At 43.2% G+C, this 26802-nt stretch overlaps 1 protein-coding gene across 5 annotated transcripts in view; it reads right to left on the bottom strand.

Moving 5' to 3' along the window:
• TMEM150C (transmembrane protein 150C) overlaps nt 1–12692 on the bottom strand; it is an 85040-nt gene extending 72348 nt beyond the window's left edge. Inside the window, exons 1-2 of one of the 5 annotated variants that reach the window (XM_001493769.7) lie at nt 12523–12692; nt 9624–9791 (exon numbers count right to left, since the gene is read on the bottom strand). Coding sequence is in view for 1 of the 5 variants with exons in the window: in XM_070263611.1 (XP_070119712.1) it covers nt 8331–8380 (50 nt within the window). In the remaining 4 variants the exon portion in view is untranslated. Of the gene's footprint in view, nt 1–8330; nt 8580–9360; nt 9534–9623; nt 9792–12522 lie in introns of those variants that run through there. The other 4 variants (XM_070263612.1, XM_023637842.2, XM_070263613.1 and 1 more) reach the window with 4 other exon arrangements.
• Nucleotides 12693–26802: the final 14110 nt, after the last annotated feature.

The following is a 26802-nucleotide window of genomic DNA, read 5'->3' as shown; positions in this document are numbered from 1 at the left end:
TATATAACTGAAACTGAAAGTCCTAAAAATCAATAGTTATCCTTACTACATATTACATTTGGATATTTTATTACTCAATTATATTCTATTTCCTGTTTCATTAAAAAAATAAACCTACTTAACTGCATAGCCTCGGTGACCTACAGTTTGAAAAAACATCATCTTAAGATATTAGTTGTCCACACAAAACTGGGACTCGACTTCACACTGGAGGTTAATAGCCAGCTAGATAGTAATTAATGGCTAACATTCATTGGGCACTTACTATATGCCAGGTACTGTGTTAAATGTTTTATATTCATTACCTTATTCAATTCTCATAAAAAATCCATAGAATAGTTGTCCAAGAACTGTGAAAGTCTGAGAGTTTATGCTGTTTGCACGAGCTAGCCTGCCCCAGTTTCATGGATGCTGGGAGAAGACACAAGACTTCGGGGTCAGAGACAAAAGACTTTATTACTCACAGCAATAGCAGTAGCTGGAGTAATCAGCATTTTCTTGCACCAGTTCCCCAGCTCCAACTCCTGCAGGTTGTCACAAAGAGGGCCACATGACACCTGCACTCGCAGTGAGTAGCATCACTGGACAGGAACTCTGAGCTGGGGGAACTCAAATCTATTATACTGGATAAAAGCATGCCTGCACTTTACTTCTGAGGGCAACACTATCCCTATCATCCAAGACTGTTTGTTCACTACACGAACATCCTTGAGAAGAAGGCAGTCAGTGCCTCTCTTTGTAAGACCTGTCGAAATGCATGGGATGCATGGAGAATTATCTCCCAACAGGAGGTATCATTCTTTTTTTTCTTTTTAAAGATTTAATTTTTTTCCTTTTTCTCCCCAAAGCCCCCTGGCACATAGTCGCATATTCTTAGTTGTGGGTCCTTCTAGTTGTGGCATGTGGGACGCCGCCTCAGCATGGCTCAATGAGTGGTGCCATGTCCACGCCCAGGATTCGAACTGACGAAACACTGGGCCGCCTGCAGTGGAGCACGCAAACTTAACCACTCGGCCAGGGGGCCAGCCCCAGGAGGTATCATTCTTATCTTCATTTTGTACACAAGGAAACAGTGGCTTAAAAGATATAAGTAACTTATTCAAGGTTACACAGCTAGTGACCCAGGTCTATATAACACCTAAGACTAGCTGATGACACTTTCTTTCACAGTCAATGGCCAGTGGAACAGGAAGAGAGAAAATATTCAACATTCATTTGGTCATTCAGATGTGTAATCTGTCCCTAAAGCGAGCAATTGGCCATATATAATTTGTAATAGGCCATTTTTTTCACATTTTCTTCAAGGACCCCATAGGAAGAGTATCAGATGAACAGGGGTTGACTAACTTTTCCTATAAAGGGCCAGATAGTAGAGATGTTCAGCTTTATGGGTCAGATGGGCTCTGCTTCAGTTACTCAACTCTGCGGTGGTGATGCAGAGCAGGCACAGGTAATATGTAACCAATGCGGATGACTGTGTTCCAAAAAACTTTATTTACAAAATAGTCTGCCAACCTCTGTCCTCAGATAACCCAGCGGGATACCAAAAAATTACATAATACAATTCATACACAAAGAAACAATGATTTAATTGAAAAGACAAGGTAAATACTCAACAAGCAAGCAAACCAGGAGATACATGAAACTGAAGTGAGCCTTGGTTCAACATCAAAGTTCAGGTAAGTCAGCCTGGATAAACAGCATGTCAAGAACTAATGTAAAATATTCATAGTCTAAAAGTAGAATGGAGTCTACACATCACCTCTCTGTGATGACCGTGGTCATGCCAAGACTGTAAGAAATAAATTACGTGACTTTCAAAGGCTTTTTCTAGCTCTTAGATGCTCAGTAGGGGAGCAGTTATCATCCAGAACAATCCTCTTTAATTTCCCATGTGATAAAATGAGTTAAAATCTGTGTTATGAATAAGGAGGAAGTAACAGTGCAAAACAAAAGTTACTCTGAGCCAGAGACCACAAATATTTCCCAATTTCACAAATTTTCGATTTCACAAATATTGCCCAATAGCTAATAAAGGACACCATTTCTGAATTGCCAGATTTATGGCTCGTAAGTGAACATTCACTTGGTTCAGAGGCCTGATCTCACAAGACCACGATGTGTCACTATTTGATCACAATAATATCCTTTCCCTAGATTAGTTAATGGAAAATTTTTGTCTTTATTTTTACACACATACACATACAACAAAAATTTTGGTATACAAATGGCAACCCATTCCTTTTCATTTAAATCAATTTTTATGCCACATATAAGCTCAAATTAAAATGGAAAAACACCAATCAAAATGTCATGGAAAAGGTAATCAGCTTTCTCAAGAACAAGTCTATTAGCTGCTAAAATTACAGGGAGATAAATATGGTTCTTGTGAACACTGTGCTGTCACTGACAACACTGGATAATTTTTCAAAATGACATACTTTTGAAGTCTAGGCTACGTGGGAACATAATACCACAAGGAAGAAAAACTGCCACCCACAAGTTAATATTCCTGCTACAGCATGTAGGCACAGTTTAGTTACCAACATTTCTATGTAAATACACTTTAAGTCTTAGTGAAAAGTAGAATTTTGAAATTCCAGGAGCTGTATTTCCATTAGAAATCACAGGACAATTCCACCACAGAATTATAATTCACAAACACTCCAAGTTCAGGGAAAAATAATATTTCTATTTGGATTGCTTTACAATGGTATCAACATTTGTTAATTGACACCTTTTCACTTATGAATCAACAGAATGAAAAATAATTTGAAAGACTATTTTATTGACCAGCCCAGTTAAAAAAATATAATACCCATTTTAGTTATGTACAGTTTTAATTTATGCTTTCAAACTTCCAGTGATTACCATCTAAAATATTTCTTTGGCAGCTAAGTCATCATAAGTGTAAAAAAACACAAGAAGTCTACTTTGCTAATAAATGAAATGTCTGATGATAGTAAGGCTATGCTATTTTTGGAGACATTCATGTTTACATTTAGTTGAAAACCATTATAATTCACTATAATTGCTTCAGACTTAAATAACACCATGTAAAGTACAGGCTAATTTCCTCTACTGCCGAAGTTAACCACAACTATTTCTTAAGCTTTGTCTATACTTGCCTAAAAGTGTTACATGACTTTTTATGTTTTTTCAAAGACACTTCATCTCACTCCTTTGTATTCTACAGATAGAGTCTGCACACTGTTCTCGGAGATGGACGATTCCACAGCCTTGAACAAAGTCTGAATATCTTAAGGATTTTTAGTATGTTAGACAGAGCCCTGTACTTTTTTTTTTTTTTTTTTGAGGAAGATTAGCCCTGAGCTAACATCTGCCACCAATCCTAAATCTTTGTGCTGAGGAAGATTGGCCCTGAGCTAACATCTGTGCCCATCTTCCTCTATTTTATATGTGGGACGCCTGCCACAGCATGGCTTGATAAGCGTGTGTAGGTCCGTGCCCAGGATGGGAACCAGCAAACCCCAGGCTGCCAAAGCTGAGGGTGAGAACTTAACCGCTATGCCACCGGGCTGGCCTCCCCGTACCTTTTCAAGAAGAAAAGTAACCACAATGACAGCCTGTTGACTCTTCTCTCCTACCTGGCACAGTCTACAGAGAGGCGATCACTTCAATGTAGTTTGACCTTTGAGGAAAACTGAAATCTACTTCTAAAATGAAATGAGTTTTACTTTCTAGATTGCACTGGGAAAAAAAAAAGATTTCCAGCCTCAATTATTTTTTTTTTTTGAGGGAGATTAGCCCTGAGCTAGCTACTGCCAATCCTCCTCTTTTTGCTGAGGAAGACTGGCCCTGAGCTAACATCCATGCCCATATTCCTCCACTTTATATGTGGGACGCCTACTACAGCATGGCTTTTGCCAAGCGGTGGCATGTCCGCAGCTGGGATCCGAGCCTGCGAACCCCGGGCCACCGAGAAAAGGAACATGCAAATTTAACCGCTGTGCCACCGGGCCGGCCACAGGAGATATCTTAAAATTGAAGCTGGAGGGGCCAGCCCGGTGGCGCAGCGGTTAAGTGCATATGTTCCTCTTCTTGGCAGCCCGGGGTTCGCAGGTTCAGATCCTGGGTGCGGACATGGCACTGCTTGGCAAACGCCATGCTGTGGTAGGCATCCCACATATAAAGTAGAGGAATATGGGCATGTTAGCTCAGGGCCAGTCTTCCTCAGCAAAAAGAGGAGGATTGGCAGCAGTTAGCTCAGGGCTAATCGTCCTCAAAACAAGAACAACAACAACGATGACAAAAAGATATCTCCTTTTATATGAAATTATTAAAACAACATTGTTTTCCATTTATTAAGAATATATCGTGAAGCATTTACGGGCAGGAAGTAATTTTGAAAAACAAATAATTCAGAATGTAGAAGAAAGTGAGTGATTTATGGGACGGAAATATCTATTCAGAATATTTGTGACTATTTGCTACAAACCAGCATGCGTAAGTTAGGAAGTGAGAAGGAAGACTGAAGTCTGGAGACACAATTTGTAGTTAGTCTCTGGGTCATTCGGGTTTCTTTGGGCACCAGGCTCTCTGTCCAAAGGCATTAGCCTTCAGAGGCCACAGGCTGGGAGCAGTGAGGTCTCTTCCGGCCTAAATGTGCAATGACTTCCCTCTCACCCATCTGGCCTCATCTGACACAGAAAATAGCTGTCATCAGCTCATTTCCGCACTTGTGCAATGCTGGACAATGCTGGCGTTTCACAGGTCTGCAGACGTCCATCTATCTACCACCATTGCATTGCAGTATGGGAGGCGAGGTGGCTGAACTCGTGGGCTCTGTCACCAGGCTGCCCAGGTTCAGCAGGCAGCCTGGAGCCCTTGGTAAGTACTCAGTAACGTTGCTCATTATTGTTAGCTATTACATATGTCTTAGATCAATGTTTCCCAAAGTGGGTCCCAAGCCTACTTTCCAAGGCAGTATTTTATATTTTACATCGTGATCCGGCATACATACATACATTTATATAATAATACAAATAATGACCATGCTTATATAGTGCTTACTACACATGGACTGGGCAGAGCAGAGTCAGGATTGGAACCCAGGGGGCCTGTTTCTGTAGCGCTCTTAACCACCACTCTCCACTGCCTCGTGGCCTTGCACTTGCTCTACACTGGGACCCAAAAGTTTCATCAAACACTAGTAACCCTCTCTCGGAGGGATGCAATGATAATTCCCAGCCTATGTTCCATTTCATTAAAAGAAATGCTGACCCTAACTTGTTAAATTGATCTCATGACCAGGATGTGTGATTTGAAAAATACTATGCTAAGTGTTGTATGACAATATTTTTGGCAAACATTAACAATAAAAAAGTTAAATAAGTATATAGATCTCATTTTAGAGGCTTTACTATGCTATTGTGCATTGTAAATCTCCAAAAAAAGATCATGTGGGACGTTTCCTAAAGTTATTCGAGCATGCCCATCCCCTTGTGGGGTGGACACTAATTTGGGAAATGTCATCCTAGAGGGTTAACACCTTAAGGACAGAGACAACTTAGGGGTTAACTTATATTTTAGTTAGTATGCACAAACACATTTGAGAAATTTCTAAATACCTGATTGAGGGAGAGTGTCTCCCAGAGAAGGAGAAGCCCCAGGACCCTGAGCTCTGGCCTGGGGAGAGATTTCCCAGGCGCACGGCTGGGGGACAGAGCGTCACTCACCCAAGGAATATGAGAGACAGTGTCCTGTGAAAAAGTCTAATTAAAAGTGTGTCCCTCTAAATGGTCAAAATAACGGCTTTAATGAAAGCAAATTAGTTTAAAAACTGAGCCAACATGGTAGATGCTAAATAAAATCCCATTTCAATGGTTTTACTAAAAATAATGGTAGGTTATTTTTTAAGTGGATTTGTTTATCCATAGGGGCTGGGCTGAGTGAGAGGATCTGGGTTTGAAGCCCAAGGGAAAGAGACCAAACAAGAAGGGCCCAGCCAAGGCAGAGAGTTCAGCCACTCCTTGAGGCACTGGTACTCCTTCGTCAGACTTCTCACAGGGCTTCTGTGATTGCAGGAGAGGACGTGGGGAAGAGTTCTGCATCACCATCAGCTTCCTACCTCCCTCCAAATCCCCCTCCCCTTGAAAAACTGAAAAGTGCAGAAACTGACTCTAAGAAGAAACGATTCTATATTGTGCAAAACAGCAAATAATAAAATAAGTTCAAGAACACAGACACCTGAGGCCAAGCATCTAAACAACTCTGGGGGATGCTTACTTTTGTGGCTAGCCAACACTTGGAAATTAAAACAAGAAACTTTATTTTTAGAGTAGAGTTGAACTTCAACGTAAAACACCTTCTTCAGAGTAGTTGCAAGTGTTTTTTCATAACAACAGGATCACGGAGTCAAATCTTAACTCCTGGTTCTATCAATGCCAAGTTCCACTTTCTTCTAATTAAGGGATAATTGCTATCAAGTGGTATCTCTGCAGGAAACGAGTGGAGAGAATTTAGAACTGCATTGTCCAATATGGTAGCCACTAGCCCCATGTGGCTATTTAAATTAATTAAAATTAAATAAAATTTAAAATTCAGTTCCCTCAATTACACTAGACACATTGCAAGTGCTCAATTGCCACCTGTGGCTCACGGCTACCATTTGGTGCAGATTATAGAACATTTCCACCACTGCAGAAAGTTTTATTGGACAGCACTGATCTAGAAAAAGGCCATTTACACATGCTAAAAAGAAAATTGTTCATTTCTCATTTGGTAAAGAGTTCCAAGCACTATCTAGCAGAGCTGGCTTGTGGGGCTGAATCTCAAGGCGATTGCCAAAGATTCCATTATTATCTCAAAGTATCATTCCAATCAGCCTGTCTAAAATCTCTTTGCATTAAGACTTTCCATCGACACAAGTTATCTTTCAAGATCCAAACATGCCAGGAAATGATAATTTGGCGATAACAATAGCTTGTTAAATTTCTACTAATTTACGAGCTAGTTTGCAAGTCCTTAGAGCAACTTATGAAAAAACACAAAGATGCATGGCTCGTCAGCTCCAGGAATAAAAGTTCACAGTTAAACAAGTAGGGATGCACTTCTGTTGTTGCCTTAAGATAAGGAAAATATTTATTACACCCCTGGGACTGTTCCTAGCCTTTTCATGAACTTAAACTCGGATTCAGTAACATTTGGTCTTTGTATCACATTTTGAGAACTTTAGCACATAGCTCATTTGAGCCTCACGGAACTCTAATCACCACGGGAGTGTGGATTCTGAGTGCTGTAGATTCTTCTCGGGAAGGGGAGAGTGAGAGGTAATACATTATCTTGTCAGTGTCTGTCTTGCTTAATTGGTTTCTGAACTGATCCCAAATGGCCAGATTATAATGAAACCCAATGGCTAGGATTGCAGGGGCCAGCCAGCTTTTCCTCTTTGGTGGCTCCAGGCTGCCTTGCTAATCTGGCCACTGTGCTGCAGAGGTGTGCCTAGGTCACAGGGGAAACAAGAGGTACAGACAAGACTGCAAAGCAAAGTATCCTCCCTCTTGAGGATCACAAAGCAGGTAACGTGAGCACAAAAACCCTGCAAGGTCGTTGTGAGCGTGACTGCGGTCTGTGGCCGTTCTACAACAAAGCCTAAACATTAGGCATTATTATGTGCATGCAAAAAAAATTACTCCATAGAGCAAACTATCTCCCCTCACAAGGCAACCTGTGAAAGGCATTTGATAAGAAATATACGAATTAAGCAACTGCTATAAAGACGCTTTAAATAATTCAAACACATTGCCTTCAGCTAATGGCAGAATATAATAAACACGCATTTTCTAAATACTTTAATATGTTTGTTCAAAGTCATAACATCTACCAACTAGTCATTATTGTTAGCAAAACTTCTTTATCCTCTCATTTACCATGTCCGGTTTTTGAGCTTCCAATTTAGGGAGTTTGCAAAACATTTATTAAATAATGTATAAATAAAGACACACCATTAAAATTCCTATGCTTTGCCTTGAAGATTAAACTCACATTTCTAGTTCATTAAGAGATGGCAGCTACAGCTAATCTTGGAAACATGGTGTCTCTAGGACACAAGAGAAGAAAAAGTTTGGAATTTAATACATGAGAGTTGAGACTAAAATTCTTTGATCTGCAAATATCACATATGTGAACCTAACAATTCTTCCTTGACAACTTTAAGTAGGTCAATTTATTAACTGTTATTATAGACTCTATACATCCACATTTGCCTATCCTTTGATGAAGTGCAGTCCAGGATGGAGTTACAGCCCTGCATTATTAAAAATTTGCCTTTGATTCAAGCAGAGAAATGAAGCAGAAACTCATATTACCGTTTAGGCTGTGCTGTTGTAATAGATCCAAGAACTTTTTTAAAAAACATATTATTGGTATCCTTGGTTCCCTCACAGCACTTGGCAAGCAGGAAGTCGGAGCGGGTTTCCTGGAGAAGAGGAGCTTCCACCCCAACCAGGCTACGTTCTCACATTCGTGGTCACAGTCCTGGCTCAGCCATGAAAGACAGTCTGGCTGCAATAAGCCCGACCAAAAAACCAGTGCAGTGTTCCGGATATAAGAAAGTGCTATGGAGGTAGGGGTGGACGCAGGGGAGGGATGAGTAGAGAGAAAAGGATTGTGGATTTAAAATGGGAAAACCACTCTCATTCTCGATTTGATTCATTTCAGGAGGAGAAAAATCACCAGGCAAGGGCTCTCTCCATAACCCAAAGCTAATCACTTTTTTATTGCAACGGACGACCAAACAGCCTCGGTAACCCACCCACCGCCGTCTCCCGGAGAAACCGAAAATCCCATTTCTTCCCAAGTGTGCACCCAGGACAGGAAAGCAAGACTGTGCATTTAGGGCGGGGGGCGGTGCACAGGGCAAGGCAAGTTCGTGCCTCCTTCCCGGGTCCCCCGCTTCTCAACCCAGCCTGACTTGGCTCACGGTAAAGTGAACGGCGAACGGCAGTGAGAGTGGGAGGCCAAACTTGACCAGAGACCACCCGACCACAACAGGCCCGGGGATCTGCACGGGGCGGCGATCGGGGACACCTGTCAAAGGACTGGAGCTGAGCCCAGGCGGCGGGCGGCGCGGAGGCTCGGGGACGGCACTGCGGCGGCGGCGGAGCCGGGTCGTGCCGGCTCCCCACTCCGGGCGCGGGGAGCGCCGCCGGGAGCCCGGGACGCCGCCGGGCACCGCGCCTCGCCCGGGGCGCTGCGGGAGGGCGCCGAAGCCGAGCGGGGCCCCGCGGCCGGGAGGACCCCGCCGCCCGGATCTCCGCCTCCCGGCTGGGCGCGGAGCGGGGCCGACGCCCCCTGGTTGCCCGGCGGGCCCGGGCGGGGGAGGGGCGCCGCGCCTACCTGCTCCGGTGCGGCGGGGCCGCGGCAGCCTCGCGGGGCCGTGACCTGCGGCTGCGGCGGCGGCGGCGGCAGCGGCGGCGGCGGTGGTGGCGGCGAGGAGGGCGCTTCCTTCAGGAAGGGGTGGGATCTGCGCGCCCGGCCCCCTCCCGCCGCGCCGCGCCCGCCCCCGACTTATTCTGGGGTCCCGGCTGCGAGGCCTCGGGGGAGAGCCGACCGCCCCGGGCCTCCAGCTGCTCCCACCCCGCGGGGCCCCCAAGAGTTACCCGCGGTGGAGCCGAGCGTGGACCGCTGCTTTCCAGAGCCTTTGTGGACGCTTTGCCTGGCGCTCCTCACCCAACAAAAGGCAGCACGGAATCTGGGATCCTCCGCCTGCTGGTTATTTATTCCTGACCCGTTGCAACCTTCTGGCTGGCTTCCTTCGGTCCACACACCTAGGGGTTTTGCACATAGCAGCTAAAATTCATTTCCATGCCCACTGGCTGAATGTGGTTCTCCGCCGCTCAGCGTTCTCCCGCGGTTTTCTTTCATCCTCAAGAACAAACACAGGGCCAACTTCTGACCCTGGCGATGAACAGCGGCTCCGAGGCCGCCGTCCCAGCACCAGCTTGCTCTCTTCCTCCCAGTGTCTCCTCCGAGTCTGTTATAAAACCGTATTCATCGGCATGTTAACAACTTACCCCACCCTAGACCCCAACCCACCGGTGGCACCAGGTCGGTGACCTCCAGCAGCAGCGTGGATCAATGCCATTTTTATCACACGCTGTCTGTGAACTTCTATTCCAAACGTAGCCTCCTGGGACTCCCACAGTAGGTCCTCCTTTATCAACCTCCCTTAGTCAGACTGACCTCCATTCTTTTGGGGGGGCCTCATACCACACCTGTCTCCTATGATCTGTTGCCTCTCAAAGCACAAGGTTCAAATTCTCCAAATCAACATTCCAGAACTCTCCCTTCCCCCACAACTCTTGTGATCATTGTCTACGTTTGTGCATATTGATTTGTTGCTACTGCTTTCTCCTGGCTACTAGACTGTGAGCTTTCTGAGGCCAGGAAGCTGGCCTCTCTCATTTTCCTTACCTGAATGAATGGGACTGTCATCCAGCTGGTTAAAAGAACAAAACCAAAAACTTAATTCTAATCTAGAATCCCCTCAAAGTATGTGCTAAATTTTGTGGGGGTTAGCCTTGTGTATTTTTCTGAGGAGCGTAGCTGTGCCTTTCACGAGACTCTCAAAGTGATCTGTGACTCCCTCAAAGTTAAGAATTGCTTGAGGAGGTTCATGAACCCCCGCTCTGATGTGACACTCCCACCCCCCTCCATCCCCTCTATGCCATTCATTGCTCTGCGTGGTCACTGAAGGAGCCCTCTAGCTAGACCTTCTTCCAATCCATTCTTTTAAAACTTCTGGGTCCACCCAAGCTGTTGGTGATCCCTCTCAACTCTGTACATCAGAATCACCAGTGGGGGCTTCAAAAAATGCAAATACCTGGGTCCACCTCAGACCCCCTGAGTCAGAACCTAGGGTGAGGGCTGAGGGGAGAAATGGGGCCTGGACATGATATTTTTACAGAGAGTCACAGGTGATTCTGACTCGCCGTTGACTGAGTCACTGGCTTTCCTGGAAATAGGATCCCAATTTGTAAAATGCCCTTACTTTTGCTTTTCTGTATGGGAGGAATGAGAACCCTTATGCTATGTTTAATTTATTTGAACATTTTAATTTTCACCTAGAGCCAAGCCCAATTCTGCTTAAGAAACCAACCTGGATTGGTGAGGACATCAGGCTGAGTGCCATTTGTCAGCAGCACTAAATCACTGCTACCTTCATCTCCAAAATGCCCATCCAAATAAACATAAAGAGTGAAATAAATTACATTCCTGACAGTGACATTGACAGCTCAAATATTATGTTAAAATGCTGGCCACGGAGAAGAGTTGGCTGCTATAAGCAGATTCTGTTAATGTCTTGAGGGTTCTAGTGATGCTTCAAGAGAACTGAAGACCAGCAAGACAAGTTTTTCCGTGCATTTGTCTTTCTTCTATTGGACTTGATATCCCACCCGTCAGAATTTGTCCACTATGTGCTCAATATGACCTTAGATATTTTAAATCATGTATGGGTGTAAAATCGAGATACTATCCCAGAGCTGGTTGTCTTTTTTAAAAATGTATATAAAGATTCATCCTGTGTTCTTAAATGATCTGTCGACAGGGTTCCAAAATGCTTCAGGCTTTGAGGAAAGGGCCAAGTACAGAACAAACAGCGTTTAAGGCCTGGAGGTAGATGCCGGCCACAAACTGCAGGGTAGGATGGAGACCAATATGCAGGGTCCACAGGACCACGAGGAAACAAAGTGATTTTGACACCATGTTGCCCTAGCGAGTCTGCTGACCCTGCTGGGGGGCAGCACAGGCGTGCATCCACCTGAGTAGGGATGGTGGTTTTTCTGATACAAGTCAACTTGTTATCTAACTGAAACCACTACAGAACAATTAGAATTACAAAGAAATTTTATATTCTGGCTCATTTCCTTTCATTCGGGCAGCCAATTTGTTGTTGTTTATGATTCAAATCACTTCCCTGATTCAGTTGAAAAAACAGATTTGAGAAGCGCAACTCATAACTAACGATCCCAGGGATTCTGGGCATCCAGCTGCTGGTCAGATTGCAATGAATCTCATTATAACAAAAAAGATCGCTGTATAACAAAGCTATTGCCAATCCTTATCCAACCACCGATAATTCAAATAATCTCCAATAAACAACAAAACCATACAAAGTTCATCGAAACGGCACTTGACCTTTACCAACATCTACCTATTAAAGAAAACCTTATAGAGATCATTGCAAAGAGGAGAATACATTTGGAAACAGGATGTTAAATGAGAGCTATTATTTTATTTTCATTTTGACAGAGGCCCCAGGTAATTGTTGCCCACCATTCTCACATTCTGAACAGGGCGCAGGACTACCAGGTAGGACTCGCAAAGGAGTGTTCCCTCAACCTGTCACTTATCTTGAAGTATAACAGGGTTGAAATGGAGACTGCTGTGGACTAAGAAGGGTTTCTGTAAAAGATGTTGTAAGTGTTCTAAGAGGCCCCTCCTATGCACCCCCCCCACCCCCCCGCCCGGGGATGGGCCAAGGGGGCTTTCTCTCACCTGAAGTCTGATGAAAGGGACTTCAGGCAGGCCTCTCAGAGAGCTCAGGATGTGTCCCCTGCTGTTTGGTGAACACCATGGACTGGTGTCTGGCTCATGCCTGAGAAATCTAAAGGGCCAGGGTTGCCAAAGCGGCTCGAACACAGGGTAGGGACTATGGTGGGGGAAGTAATTTACTCCCACGGAAGACGAGTCTAAGAGTGAGACAGACAGTGTGGGCTTGGCTTTGATCTTGCCCAACAGCGCTGCTTGGAAAGGCAGAGAACTCAGCAGAAAGAAGCTGGAAATTTGCCTCCAGATGCCCAGGGGCCAGGGAAGGGGGAGGGGACCGCGGGGAGGAGGGGATCTAAGCAACCAATCAGAGACAAAATGAACTTGCCTGAGACAAGGAAATGGGTGGTGAGAGACTCCCCAGGGTGGTGGTGGTGAGGATGGTTCTGACAAACCCATGAAAGTGCCCATGAGAGAAAGTGTCATCTCCATGGCCAGAGTAAGCCACGCGCCGGCTAGAGTCCCCCAAGGCCGTTCTGCCTCCTTCTCTCTCTCTTCCTCCCTTTAATCCTGGAGGAGCTGGGCAGCCTAGTGAGTGTGGGAGGGGAGAAGCCCCAGGCTGGGAGAAATACAGAGGGAGTCTGCCATCACTCCTCTTTGCCAGGGAAGTATGGAGGTTTTTGTTGTTTCACTGTACCAGACATATTAATGACCGATAAAGACTGTATTTTTGACTAAAAGTAACCAGAGGCCTTTTTATTATTTGAAAGTGACCCAAAAAGTCATAGGGCTTGTGCATTAATTCCTATGCAAGAAAACAACTAGCCCCCTAAAGCAGGTTGGAACAGGCATGATAAAAGAGAATAAAGTTGTTTTCTGATTATACCATGAGTCCCACTGGGTCAATGTATCAGCTATACATTCAAAATATAATGCATTCCATATTATACCTTAAAACCTCTGAAGATGTGTCATTCTGGCATCTTACCTGATTTACAAATAAATGATGTGTATCAAGAAACCGCCTTCATGTGTGTATAAATTATAGCTTAAACTTTCCAACAAGAGAGTTAGAAGTAAGGATACTGGATTAAAGATCCAGGTGGATCTAAATGTTGGTTTAAACTTCTGCTAAATAGCTGGCTAACGTGGTTTCCTCATCTCTAAAGGGCTGGGATTAAATAAAAGGTCTCTTTCAGTCAGAATATTCTGTTTTGAAAAGGCTACAGCCACATACAGCATGTCTTAGATCAAGGACCTTAGTAATTCTTGAGAGTCGGCTCCACCGGGCCAGCAGCCCTCGGCCCAGCAGACCCTTTGAGTGTCCTGCAGTGCTTTGGAGGGGCATGGGAGAAATGCTTCCATGCTGCGGACTGACAAGTACAGGGGTGCCTTCTTTTGGAGGCTGACACGTGGCTGAGGTTGATACAATTACCTTGGTGACAGTTTCCATATTACGTGCTTGGCAACTGTGATCTGGGAATCCCCAAGCACTTTCCTGTATTCTCTTGAGTGCTAGGTATTGTCATATCACTCTCCTCTTTGTCCTCTCACTCTCCTCTTCCAGAGGGAGAGCAGAGTTGCAAAGGGGTCTGTGACTGGTGCTCAGAGGGGGAGCTTCAACTAACTCCAGATTCCGTGTTCTGAAATTCACTGTATTCCCATTTTCCCCATTTGGACTCTCAGACTGTTGTTTTTTCTGCAGCCGGATAAGCTAAAAGAGTGTGAACAGTTTTGATTTCAATCAATCCCCTCTCTTTGGACCTTTTACCAACATGCACTAAGTTTATGAAAGGCATTCATTATTTATTTGATTAAAAAAAAAAAACCCTAAATCAGAGAGCTAAAGGTTAATCGTTTTATAGTATGATATTCTTTTTGTCACAAATGATTGTTTTTGAGGAATTTAGTTAATTTTTATTCAGTCTTTTAAAGTTCCAGCTACGAGATGTTGCTTCAGCCTTATAGTTTTGTTGCCCTGCTCTGCTGCCTGCCACTCGGCTACCCCAGCCTCTACCCTGAGACCTTGCCGTGACCAGCAACAAAAGAGTTAACACAGAAGAGAGTAGTGGGCCTCTGGAATCCTGGGGTGCAACCAGTGTCTGATAGCTGGGGCCCACTCTGCACTGGTTGTTAAATATTTTAAATATCACCCGTGCATAGAGGCTCAACTTCTGTCTGCCAAAAATACCTTTTCACTTCTATCATTCTCTGTCTGTCTGCCCTCTTAGAAGATGAAGGTCCTCATCTGACTTCCAAGCCTAACTCTACCAGTTGTTATTCTTCGTTCTGTCATCTCCCAAGACTCTCTGAAGGGTTTCTAATCCGTCCATCTCATGTGGCTCTTCCCCTTAGCCTGTAAACTGGGCATATAGCCTCCATCCTAAAAGAACGCCTTCCATAGATCCTGCCTTCTCAGTCAAGCTCCTGTTGCATTACTTCCTTTCCCTTTGATGAGAAATTTCCCAAAAGCATAGTTTTCACTCACTACCTCCTCTTTTGTCCAGCCTTTGATTTACCCTCAGCCCCCAGCAATCTGGATTCCACACTCACTCTGTTAGAAATGCTCCCTGGTAGGTCCACAAGGAATGACCCTCCAGGCACTGAGTTCCATTGGCTGCTGGATAGATTCCTACTCCACCTCCTCGTCCTCCTTGAAACTCTCTGGTCCTTCTCTTCTTGGGATGTCATCACAATCTCTTGGATTTCCCTCTTCCGCTCTACCTCCTCTGGCATTCCTTCACAGGAATGCTCCATATGGGGATGTGGTCCTCAATACCCTGCCCTTGGTCCTCTCTCTTCTAACACGAGTCTCTTGCTCTGTGTGATGTTATCTCTTTCCAGACAACTCCCCAAACCCCTTGTCCACCATGAGCCTCTATCTGATAAGCCAGACAGTACCTCCAACTCAAAACCGAATTCTAGGAACATCTCCTTATTTGTAGACCAGCCTGACATCTTGGATGAGCAACAACTCCTTTTCTCTTCGAGGGAGCTCATCTTCACTCAGTAACTAACTCCTATTTCTTGCTCCTACTTTTACCGTGTCTTAGCAATCTGTCTCCTTTTCATTTCTGTTGCTTTAGGGCAAGCCGTCATCACTGCCAGCAAACCCAATTGCCTTATTTCCTTTGCTCTGTCTCCACTCTCTCCCCTACTCCAATTCCTTTTCTCAGTGTTACCAGTCTCTTTTTAAATGATTTTATTTTCATTCTTTATCGTAAGATTTTGTTTTTAAAACTTTTTTATTTTTCCTTCTTCTCCCCAAGCCCGCCCCGCCCCCCCCCCCCCCCCCCCAGGACATAGTTGCATATTCTAGCTGTGGGTCCTTCTAGTTGTGGCATGTGGGATGCCACCTCAGTATGGCCTGATAAGTGGTGCTAGGTCCACGCCCAGGATCCAAACTGGTGAAACCCGGGGCCGCCAATATGGAGCACGTGAACTTAACCACTTGGCCATGGGGCTGGCCCCTTTATTTTCATTCTTTATTTCACTTTTTTAGATACAGGGTCCTAAATGCTCAATTAAAAAGTGAAAAAAATCCAAACACATAAAGAAAAAGTTAATACTCTCTCACTGGCTTTAATCCCTTCTTTCCTACTCCAATGTTAACAGCCTGGTATAGAGCCTTTGGAAATTTTTTTCATGCTCGTACAAACATATATTCACATTTTTAACATAAAAATGGATTCATAGTACATACATTACTTTAGAACTCTGTCCTCTCACTTAAAAGTATATCATGGACATCTCTCCAAGTCAATGGGTATAAAGCTAACTCACTTTTTTAAAAAATTACAGCTTTATTGAGAGATAATTCACAAACCACACAAGTCATTCATTTAAAGTGTACAATTCAATGATTTTCAGTACATTCAGAGTTATGCAACCATCACTATAAGCAATTTTATAATATTTTCATCACCTCAAAGAGAAAGCTCATACCCATTATCAGTCATTCCCACTCTCTCCCCAACACCTCCCCGCCCAGCCCCTTGCAACTGCTAACATGCTGTCTGTCTCCATGGAATTTGCCCATTCTGGGAATTTCATATAAATGGAATCATATAATATGTGATCTATTGCGTCTGGATTCTGTAACTTAGTGTGTTTTCAAGGTTCATCTGTGTTGTAGCATGTACTTAATTCCTTTTTTTGCCAAATAATATTCCACTGAATGGATATACTATATTTTATTTATCCCCGTATCTGTCGATAGACATTTGGATTGTTTCCACCTTTTGCCTATTATGAATAATGCTGTTATTAACATTGATGTACAAGTTTTTGTGTGGATATATATTTCATTTTTCTTGCATATATACTTAGGAATGAAATTTTGGGGTCATGATAACCTTTGGAGGAACTGTCAGACTGTTTTCCAAAGTGATCCTACCATTTTATCCTGCCACCAGCAGTGTGTGAAGGTTCCAGTTTCTCCACATCCTCACCAACCCTTGTTATTGTCTTTTTCAAAAAAAATTGGTTTTTAAGTTACAGTCATCCTAATGAGTGGAGTGAAGTTTTATCTTGTGGTTTTGATTTGCATTTCCCCGGTGGCTAATGATGTTCATCATCTTTTCATGTACTTATTGGCCATTTGTAAATTATCTTTGGAGAAATGTCTATCCAGATCTTTTGCCCATTTGTAAATTGGGTTATTTGCCTTTAAATTATTGAATTGTGAGTGGTTTTTATACATTTTAGATACAAGTCCCTTAGCAGATATATGATTTGAAAATATTTGCTCCCATTCTATTGGTTATCTTTCCACTTTCATGATGGAATCCTTTGAAGCATAAAGTTTTAAATGTTGATAAAGTCCAAATTGTCTATTTTTTTCTTTCATTGCTTGTGCTTTTGGTGTCACATAAAAGAGTTTCCTTAACAAGGCGACAAGACTTACTTCTATATTTTCTTCCAAGAGTTTTATAGTTTCAGCTCTTATATTTAGGTCTTTGATCCATTTTGAGTTACTTTTTGTGTGTGGGATGAGAAAGGGGTCCAATTTCATTCTTTTGCATGTAGATATCTAGTCGTCCCAGCACCAGTTGTTGAAAAGACTATTCTTTCCCCATTGCATTGTCAGCGCCATTCTTGAAAATCAGTTGACTATAAATGTAAGGATTTATTTCTGGACTTTCAATTCTATTCCGTTGATCTATATGTCTATCCTTCTGCCAGTACGACACTTTATTGATTACTGTAGTAAGTTTTGAAATCAGGATGTGTCAGTCCTCCAACTTTGTTCTTTTTTCAGGATTGTTTTGTATATTCTGAATCTCTTCCATTTTCTTATGAAATTTTGAATCGGCTTGTCAATTTCTGTAAGGACCAGCTGCTATTGTAACAGAGATTGCATTGACTCTATAGATCAAGTTGGGGAATAGTTGCCGTCTTAACTATTATTAAGACCAAATATTTTTGTTCTTCCAATCCATGACCATGGATTTCCATTTATCTAAGTCTTCTTTAATTTCTTTCAACAATGTTTTATAGTTTTCAGAGTATAAGTTTTGCATTTCTGTTGTTAAATTTATGCCTAAGTATTTTATTCTTTTGTTGCTATTATAAATGAATTGTTTTCTTAACTTTATTTTCTTCTGCCCTTTCATCCTTTTTCCTCCCAAACCACATGTTTCCGTGAGTCAGGGCCAGTCTGGTTAATCCCACCACAGCTGCCAAAATGTAAAGAAAGACACACTCCTCCTGTGTGTCTCCTCTACTGTCAATACTCTACTCAACACTATGTCACTTCTGACAGCAGATATGTGGGTTTTCCCCATCTCAAGCAATTCTCTGACACCAGCTGGCTGTCCTACGATTTAACTTGATTCTAACAGGTAGACATACCTGGAGTTAGCATCAGATCCTGCAGGTTAAGGGTTTAATCCTGTAAGACTGTTCCTCACTCCCACTTCAGATACCAATGGCAAGTCCAGATTGTTACCTGTGCTTCTGACCAACCAGCTATTCAGTTAATTTGTTAGAGTGGCTCATAGAACTCAAGAAAAGAGTTTACTAACTAGATTATCAGCTTATTATAAAAGGATATAACTCAGGCACAGCCAGACAGAAAAGGTATGGCAAGGTATGTGGGAAGGGGGATGAAGCTTCCATGCCCTCTCTGGTCATGCCACTCTCCCAGCACTTCCATGTGTTCACCATCCTGGAAGCTCTCTGAACCCCATCCTTTTGGGTTTTTGTGGAGGCTTCATTACATAGGGCTAATTGATTATATCATTGGCCATTGGTGATTGATTTAACCTCCAGCCCTACCCCCCTCCCCAGATGTCAAGGGTGTGGTACTAAAAGTTCCCATCCTCTAGTCACATGGTAAATTCTCCCTGACAACCAGTCCCCATCCTTAGGGGCTTTCTAAAATTCATCTCATTAATATAAACTCAGGTGTGGTTGAAAAAAGCTTGTTATGAACAATAAAAGACACCTTTATCACTCTTACCACTTGGGAAATTCCAAGGATTTTAGGAAGTATGTGCCAGGAGTAGTGCATGAAAACCCAATATACATCTCTTATTATAAATCAGAATATCACTGCTAATGTATAGAAATACAATTGCTATTGGTGATTGATATTGTTACCTGCAACCTTGCTGAACTTATTTACTAATTCTAATTTTTTTTGTGTGTGTGGATCCTTAGCATTTTTCTATATACAAGATCATGTCATCTGTAAATAGAGTTTTACATCTTCTTTTCCAATCTGGATGCCTTTTATTTCTTTTTCTTGCCTAATTGTCCTGGTGAAAACCTTCAGTACAGTGTTGAAGAGAAGCGACAAAAGCAGATGTCTATATCTTGCTCCTGATCTTAGGGAGAGAAAATTCAGTCTTTCACCGTTGAATATGGTATTGACTGTGGGTTTTCTGTAGACAGTCATTATCAGGTTGAGGACGTTCCCTTCTATTCCTAGTTTGTTAAGTGCTTTTGTCATGAAGGGGTGTTGGATTTTGTCAAATCTTTCTTCTCTGTCTGTTGAGATGATCATATCATTTTTGTCCTTTATTTATTAATATGATGTATTATATTAATTGATTTTGGAGTGTTAAATCATCCTTGCATTCCTAGAATAAATCCCACTTGGTCGAGGTGTATAATCCTCTGAATATTTTGCTGGATTCAGTTTGCTAGTATGTTGTTGAAGATTTTTGCAGCTATATTCATAAGAAATATTGGTTTGTAGTTTTCTTGTGATGTCTTTGTCTGGTTTTGGTATTAGGGTAATACTGGCTTCAAAAAATGAGTTGAATTAAGTCATTTTTTAACAACTTATGAAATATTATTAAATATCCTTGTTACCGAACCAGATTAATTTTTCCCATTGCATGAAAGGCCAATCACCGAGATGATGAGTTTGCAGCAGAGAAAGGATTTATTCACAAGGCAGCCAAGCAAGGAGATGGGAGAACAAATCTCAAATCTGCCTACCAGAAAAATGAGGATTGGGGATATTTACGGGCTAAAGGGGCAGGGTGGTCTGAAGTGCAGGACTAGATGATTGCACGTAAGGAGAAGCAAAGTAATTGATGATTTGCGCAAGCATAGTCAAGCTTCATGGCTCTTCATAGGACACGTGTTCACAAAATGGCAGTGTTACCACGATCTAAGGGTGGAGTTTTTGGCTCCTTGACATCAAATCCTCACCTATCAGTCATCCGCACAGGCCCAGTTGATGAGTCAGTGGTCTTAACCAGCCTGAACTGGAAAGGAGTCAACTCTCAGTTCCTGAAAAACTCAAGCACCTTTTACCATGTGACCCAAGCGGCAGAGATGTTACCTATAGGGTGGGTTTTCGTAATGTATTCCCTAACTACTTTTGCAAACATACAACTAACAAAGTATAGTTAAATCATGTTGGAGTCTGGTTTCATTCCATAATTTGGATGTATCACAATTTATCTAACCATAGCCCTATTGATAAACGTTTAGTTTGTTTCCATTTTTTGCCACTATTAACGTGTTAGACATAAATGCTTAAGTACTTACGACTTTATTTGTGAAAGAAATTGCTAAATGTGAGATCTGATTCAAAAGGTATATACATTTTAGTTTTTGTAGATATTTCTCGACATCTTTCCAAAAAGGTTGTAACAATTTGGGCTCCTGCCATCAATGTACGAGAATATCCGCCTTTCTACACTCCACCAAGACTGAACGTTATCATTGTTTTTAAATATTTTAAAGTTGCCAAAATGATGCTTTCTTTTCATTTCTCTGACTACTATTTTTCTATTGGATAATTTTTAGGAGGCCTTCATATATTAAGGATAAGAATCCTTTTTCTGTTATATATCTCACAGTTTTTTTCAGTTTATCGCTTTTCTTTTGATTTTGGTTTTGGTGTTTTTGACATTAAAATATTTAAAATTTTTTTAAGGTTGAATTTTTCTTTTCTTTTCTTTTTTTATAGCCTCTGAGTTTGCAGTCTTATTGGAAAAGTCTCTTTCAACTCAAAGTTATACAGATAGTCTTCCAATTTTCTTCTACTGTTTTTATTGGTTGATTGGTTTGGTTTTCAGTTTTAATTCTCTGATACATTTGGAATTTTTTATTTATGTCACCAGGTACAGGTCTAACTTGGTCTCTTTGCAGTTTGCTTGATAATGTGGCAGCATTTTTAATTAAATAAACCATTAAGTTGCCACTTTTGTCGTGAACTTATTTTAATATCCACTTGGATTTATTTCTAGGTTCTCCGTGCTAATACCATGCTATTTTGATAATTTTAATAAAGTAAGGCAAATTCTCCCTTGCTGTTGTTCTTTTTCATAAATTTCTTCCCTATCCTTAGACGTTTATTCTGTTATAGTGTAGTGCATGTTGTTGGTTGCCTTCTCAGCTTTCCAGACACCCTTCTACTGGGTAGCAGCCATGCAGTTTGGGTGCACTGATCCACTCTTGGCCATGGGGTGGCCTCAGTTGGCCTCAGCCAGTTTCATCCTATTTTCCTGGCTACATTAATTTGTTCATGGGAGAAAGAGACCTAGATTAGTCTAATCAGAGTGAAACTTAGGACTTTTCATTAATGACTGGGGGGAATAGCAAATAGTCTTGGTTTCTGCTGACAGCAATCTTACAACCATGAGAGAAACCAGTCTGAGAATGATACCATGCATGGAGGAGGAAAAAGTCAAGATAATCACAGAGAAATGAAGCTGGAGTCTTGATTAAATTGTGCCTGAAGTCCACCCCACCTCAATTTTATAAACCACTAAATTCCCTTCTTTAAATTTTATTAGAGTCAAGTTCTTGTTACTTGCAATGGAAAGCCCCCTAACTGATACACATATGGGCTTTATAAGAATCTCCTCTCTAAAAACTGATATGAAAATGACCTTTCATTGTCCCCAAACCCTTCAGTCTCCCTATTGGATAAAAAATTAAATTCCAGACGTTTAGCATGACTTTAAGGCACCCTACAATCTGATTCTACCCCACCTCCCAGCCTTGTTTCCCACTGCTATTGTCCCTCCTACACACACACCTAAGTTCACCTCAAATTCATCTCCCAACCCCCATTCCTACATTGTCACTCTTTATGTTCAGCCTTATATTATAGTTGTATACACATTTCAATACACAATTCCCCAAACACGTATTGAACGCCTACTCCTATGGGAATGGCCTATGCAAGGTGCTGGGGACACAGCATGAGTGAGGGACAAATGCTGCCTTAAAAGAATTGCCTTGTGGTGGGGAAGTCAGACTCATAAGCAGATTGTTTCAACATGATGGATGATGCTCTCATAGAGACCCGCGTGGTGCCTCGTGTATAGTAACGATGAATAAGTATTTGTAAAACGAAGTGGGATTTGAGGCCATGTTAACACAAATGTGGATTCCAGATCCTTAAAGTTACATATATGCAAAATAATCTACTACAAGGAAAAATGAAGTAAACGTATGAAATGAATAAGACCTTTTAACAGAGTATAGTCATTTACGGTTCTGTTCTTGTGATGTCTTTGTCTGGTTTTGGTATCAGGGTAATAGTAGCCTCAAAAAAGGAGAGTTAAGATTAATCATTTTTTAACAGCTTGAAAATATTCCATAATCTGCCAGCAGAACATCCTCTGCCCTCCCCCCACCGCATCCCCCCCCCGCCCCCCCAACATACACACACACTTTGGGACTGTGGCCGGCCCCTGGCCGCTGAAGACTGACGTGGGATGAGTACAACCAATTAGTACCAAGAAGAAAGGGAGCCTCAGACACATACACCCTGAGTCGAATGTGGGTCGATGAAAGGGGGCTTCTGCTTTGTTCAGCTTGGTAACCCTACTCACCTTAGATCCCCCAGCATCTTAGCACAGTTCCTGACATACGAGGCAGGCACTCAATTCTTGCTTCCTGAGTTGCAAAATCGCTTTCCTCTTTCTCCCTCAAAAAGCTGGGGCCGCCTCCTTGCTTACAAAGCCCTGTCTTGTCTCCAGGTTATTTGTCTCCTCTTCCAACACCTTTTCCTGCCCGTTTCTCCTTAAAGGCTGCTTCCACCTTCATTTAAACCATAGTGACATGTGAAAGAAGGTAGGCCAGTCAGCACAGGGTCTGATTCATCCTGGATTCCAGAATCATCTGGAGCCTTTCTCCTAGGACAAAGTTACTTACAAACCGTGGGCTGTTCATTTCTGAAGAACGGGTCCCTGACAACCAGGCCCTACAGTCTCAGACCACAGCTGCCACTGTGCGAGTCTATCAGATTTTTATATGCAGCTCAGTGCTGCGTGTGCACACTTAATTATCTCCCTCACCTTTGGCTCTTTCAAAGGCGCTCATTGAAAGGTAGACATCCAACATTACCGTCTGCCAATCTTGGCCCCATGACTCCGCAGGTCCTGTCTCCACAGTGCCAGCCCTCCAATCTTTCCTCAGGCGGCCCTTTCGAAGCCACAGAGCTCTGAGCCTTGAAGACGCAGGCTGGCCCAATTCTTTCCCTGGGGGTGCTGGCTGGACCTCTCTTTGGCTGACCTTTGTTAACAGTTTTTGTCACAATAGATACAGTATTTGAAAGTAACAGAACTAGCCTTGTTTTAACACATTTACTGGCTCAGTCTGCTCTCCCCCTAACTGTGAGTTAGTGAGACTGTTTAAGTTCAGCACTGCACAAGCACAATTTTACAAAAGGCCATTTTGCATCACAAATGGGCATGGCAGGCCCCCGAGTAGTGGGTGAGGAGGAGGTCACTGCAGAAGTCAAGTCAAACCAACTCAAAAACTCTACCCAACAACCTCCTGTCAGGGAACCGCGTTGGTCTAAGACAGTTCTTGGGCCGTCAACCGGTTGTGTCACCTTGGGCCAGCCCAATTCTCTGGGTCTCAGCACTAAAAATAAAGTCCCAGACCTTCGATGCTCTTCTAGCCCTCATAGAACATGATTTTAGATGTAGGGTCACCCACGCAATACGAAGCTGAGGCAGGTCACTGTGGGATCTCCTGTGCTCCCCTGTTAACAGGTTTACACAGATGAAATCTGATTAGAAACAACATCAACAGCAACCTCTGTTGATTAATTAAAGCTTCTAACACTAAAAGGGGAGCGAGCAATATGGTTGCCAGACAACCAGCAACAGCTCCTGTTGGCAGAGAGGTGGGGCTGGCTTGGGTCTTTTCTTAGTTGCAATTAGTGGGACCACTCTGTGGCCTTCTTCCCAACAATTGCCATCCGGTGCAGCTCCACCCAGGCTATCCTCATGGGAGTGTAGGGACACTCCTGCCTCCTCCCCATTCCCAAAGTTTGCAAACTAGAGCAATGGAACCAATTTCTTGTTCTACAAGAGCAGCTCTATCCATGTTACTATTATACATATATGCACTTGTCTGCTTAGTATTTGAAACAATTAATGCAACCTTCCCCGTCTTGCGGAGTTCTTTCTCATTTGCTCCTGAGGGCCTGCTCCACCTAGAAAGAGAGACAAGAGTCACCCACTTCAGAAAAAAAACACCAAGATTGCAAATACTCAATTATTAAGACTACTTATAAAACAGAGAGATTCAGGTGAATTTTTTTTTTTTTTTTTTGAGGAAGATCAGCCCTGAGCCAACATCTGCTGCCAATCCTCCTCTTTTTGCTGAGGAAGACTGGCCCTGAGCTAATGTCCATGCCCACCTTCCTCTACTTTATATGTGGGATGCCTACCACAGCATGGCTTGATGAGCGGTGCCGTGTCCACACCCGGGATCCGAACCGGCGAACCCCGGGCTGCTGAAGCGGAATGTGCGAACTTAACTGCTGCGCCACTGGGCCGGCCCCTCAGGTGAATATTTTTAGAACAAATCTCCCCTCACTACTTTGGGGCTAGAGAAGAGGAGGAGGGGCAAGGACAATGAGGACAGAAGATTTCAAGTCTGAGAAATGTCCAGTTTCTTCCAGAGTAAGCCTCATTTCTCACCAGCACCAGTGGGCCTCCCAGTCAGCGCCCAGTTGTCTTCTCTGAGGTCCACCAGTTGACCGTGACCAGCACACACCAGCCCATCCTTCAGCCAGTGATGCTTGCCTCTCCTCAGACCTCCTCATGTGGACAACTCTCTGTACAATGGCCCTGGACCCTTCTTGACCACCTAGAAGCACTACCTAGTGGTGCAGGTGGGTCTCTAGATACCTCAAGGAGGGATAATGGAATGAAAAGGCAGCTCGTGCCCCTGACCAAGATGAGAAGATATGGAAGAGTTGGAAATCCTCCACTGAGCCAGCATAATGGTGGAACACATGGTCCTTATTAGATACACACACACACACAAATGGTTCCCTGGACTCCTCTCCATTTTCTTTGCACCACTCTCATTCAGCCTATCATTATTTACAGCTGGTCTCCCTGCATCTACTCTTGTCTCCTTCAACTCACACAGCAGCCAGAGTGGTTAAAAACAAACACGTTACACAACCATTTCTGATGGCTTCTCATTGCACTAAGAATAAAACCCAAGCACCTCCCATTGCCCACAAGGTGCTCTGTGGTCTGGGGCTTGGACACCTCTTCAGCTTCACCAAGGCGCCATCTCCCTTGCTCACCTCGTTCCAGTGATATTGGCTTTCTGGTCCAGTCTAGAACAGGCCAAGCTCTGTCCTCCCCCAGGGCCTTTGCACTAACTGTTCTCACTACCTGGGAAGTTCTTCCTTTGGTGTTCATATGACTATCTCAGCTCAGTTGTTCTCTGCCTGCCCTACCTCCTTCTGTTCTCTGTCTCATCACCCTGTGTATCTCCTTCACAGCACTCATCACAGTCTGTAATTACCTTGTTTATATATTTGTTGGTTTCTCCCATCAGAATGCAAGCTCAGCAAGTTCAGGAGGCAGTCTATCTTGTTCATAGTTTTATCTAAGTGTCTAGCTCACTGTCAGATACATATTAAATAGCCAATGAATATCTATTGACTAATAGAATGACAATGAATAAAAGATGTGTCAAGATAACACATTTACATGTAATTACACACGTACAGAGTAACATCACTTGTATAGTACTTACTGTATGCCAGGCGTCGTCCTAAACACTTTATATGTATTAACTCACTTAATTCTCACGTAACTGCATAAAGTAGGTGTTATTATTAGCCCCAGTTTACAGTGAATGAAAGAAAGGCACAGAGTGGTTAATTAACTCCCCTAAGGTCACACAGCGAGCTAGGTGGGGCTGGGATTGAATTCCAGCAGTCTCTCTCCAGAGTCTGTGCTCTTAACCATTATGCTATAGAAACTCTAAACAAATAATAACGTATTTAGCACATTTTGAGTTTCCTGGTGTGGGAGCCACTCTTAGCTGCCTACTCAATATCCATCTCAGCCCCCGCCCCTTTTTCTTGCCAATAGAGCCTCACTTTGGTTCCGGGAGGCAATGTAGCCAGCCCCAGCACTAAGCCAGTCTTGATAACTCCACTCTCATTTGCTATTTACTCACATTCCCAGCCTTTTTTGCATATAAAGGTGGCGTGTGACCTGGTTCTGCCCAAGGAGAGACCAGAAGAAGTCGACTGGGGGGCATCTTCTTATAAAGTAGATGAGGGGGAGCTAAGAAGTCACCGATACCCTTATTCTTGTTGCTGTGTTTGTGGACCTGACCCTGAGACAAAGACAGCCATCTTGGCACAACGAGAGGACGAGCATGAAGATAACAGGGCAACATGCTCAGTGGGGTGGACTAAAACCACAGCCAGGGCACGCGTCTGGGACACTGCGGACCTGCCGAGCCGAGCTGGGACTCGCCTCCTTCAGACATCTTGTAAGAGATAATTAAAGATCTGTATGCAACTGTTTTTTTAAACAGCTTTAC

This window comes from Equus caballus, chromosome 3 (assembly GCF_041296265.1).
Source record: "Equus caballus isolate H_3958 breed thoroughbred chromosome 3, TB-T2T, whole genome shotgun sequence".
NCBI classification, from domain to species: Eukaryota; Metazoa; Chordata; class Mammalia; order Perissodactyla; family Equidae; genus Equus; species Equus caballus.
Note: the sequence above shows the minus strand (reverse complement) of the source record. Positions and strands in the feature narration are given on the sequence as shown.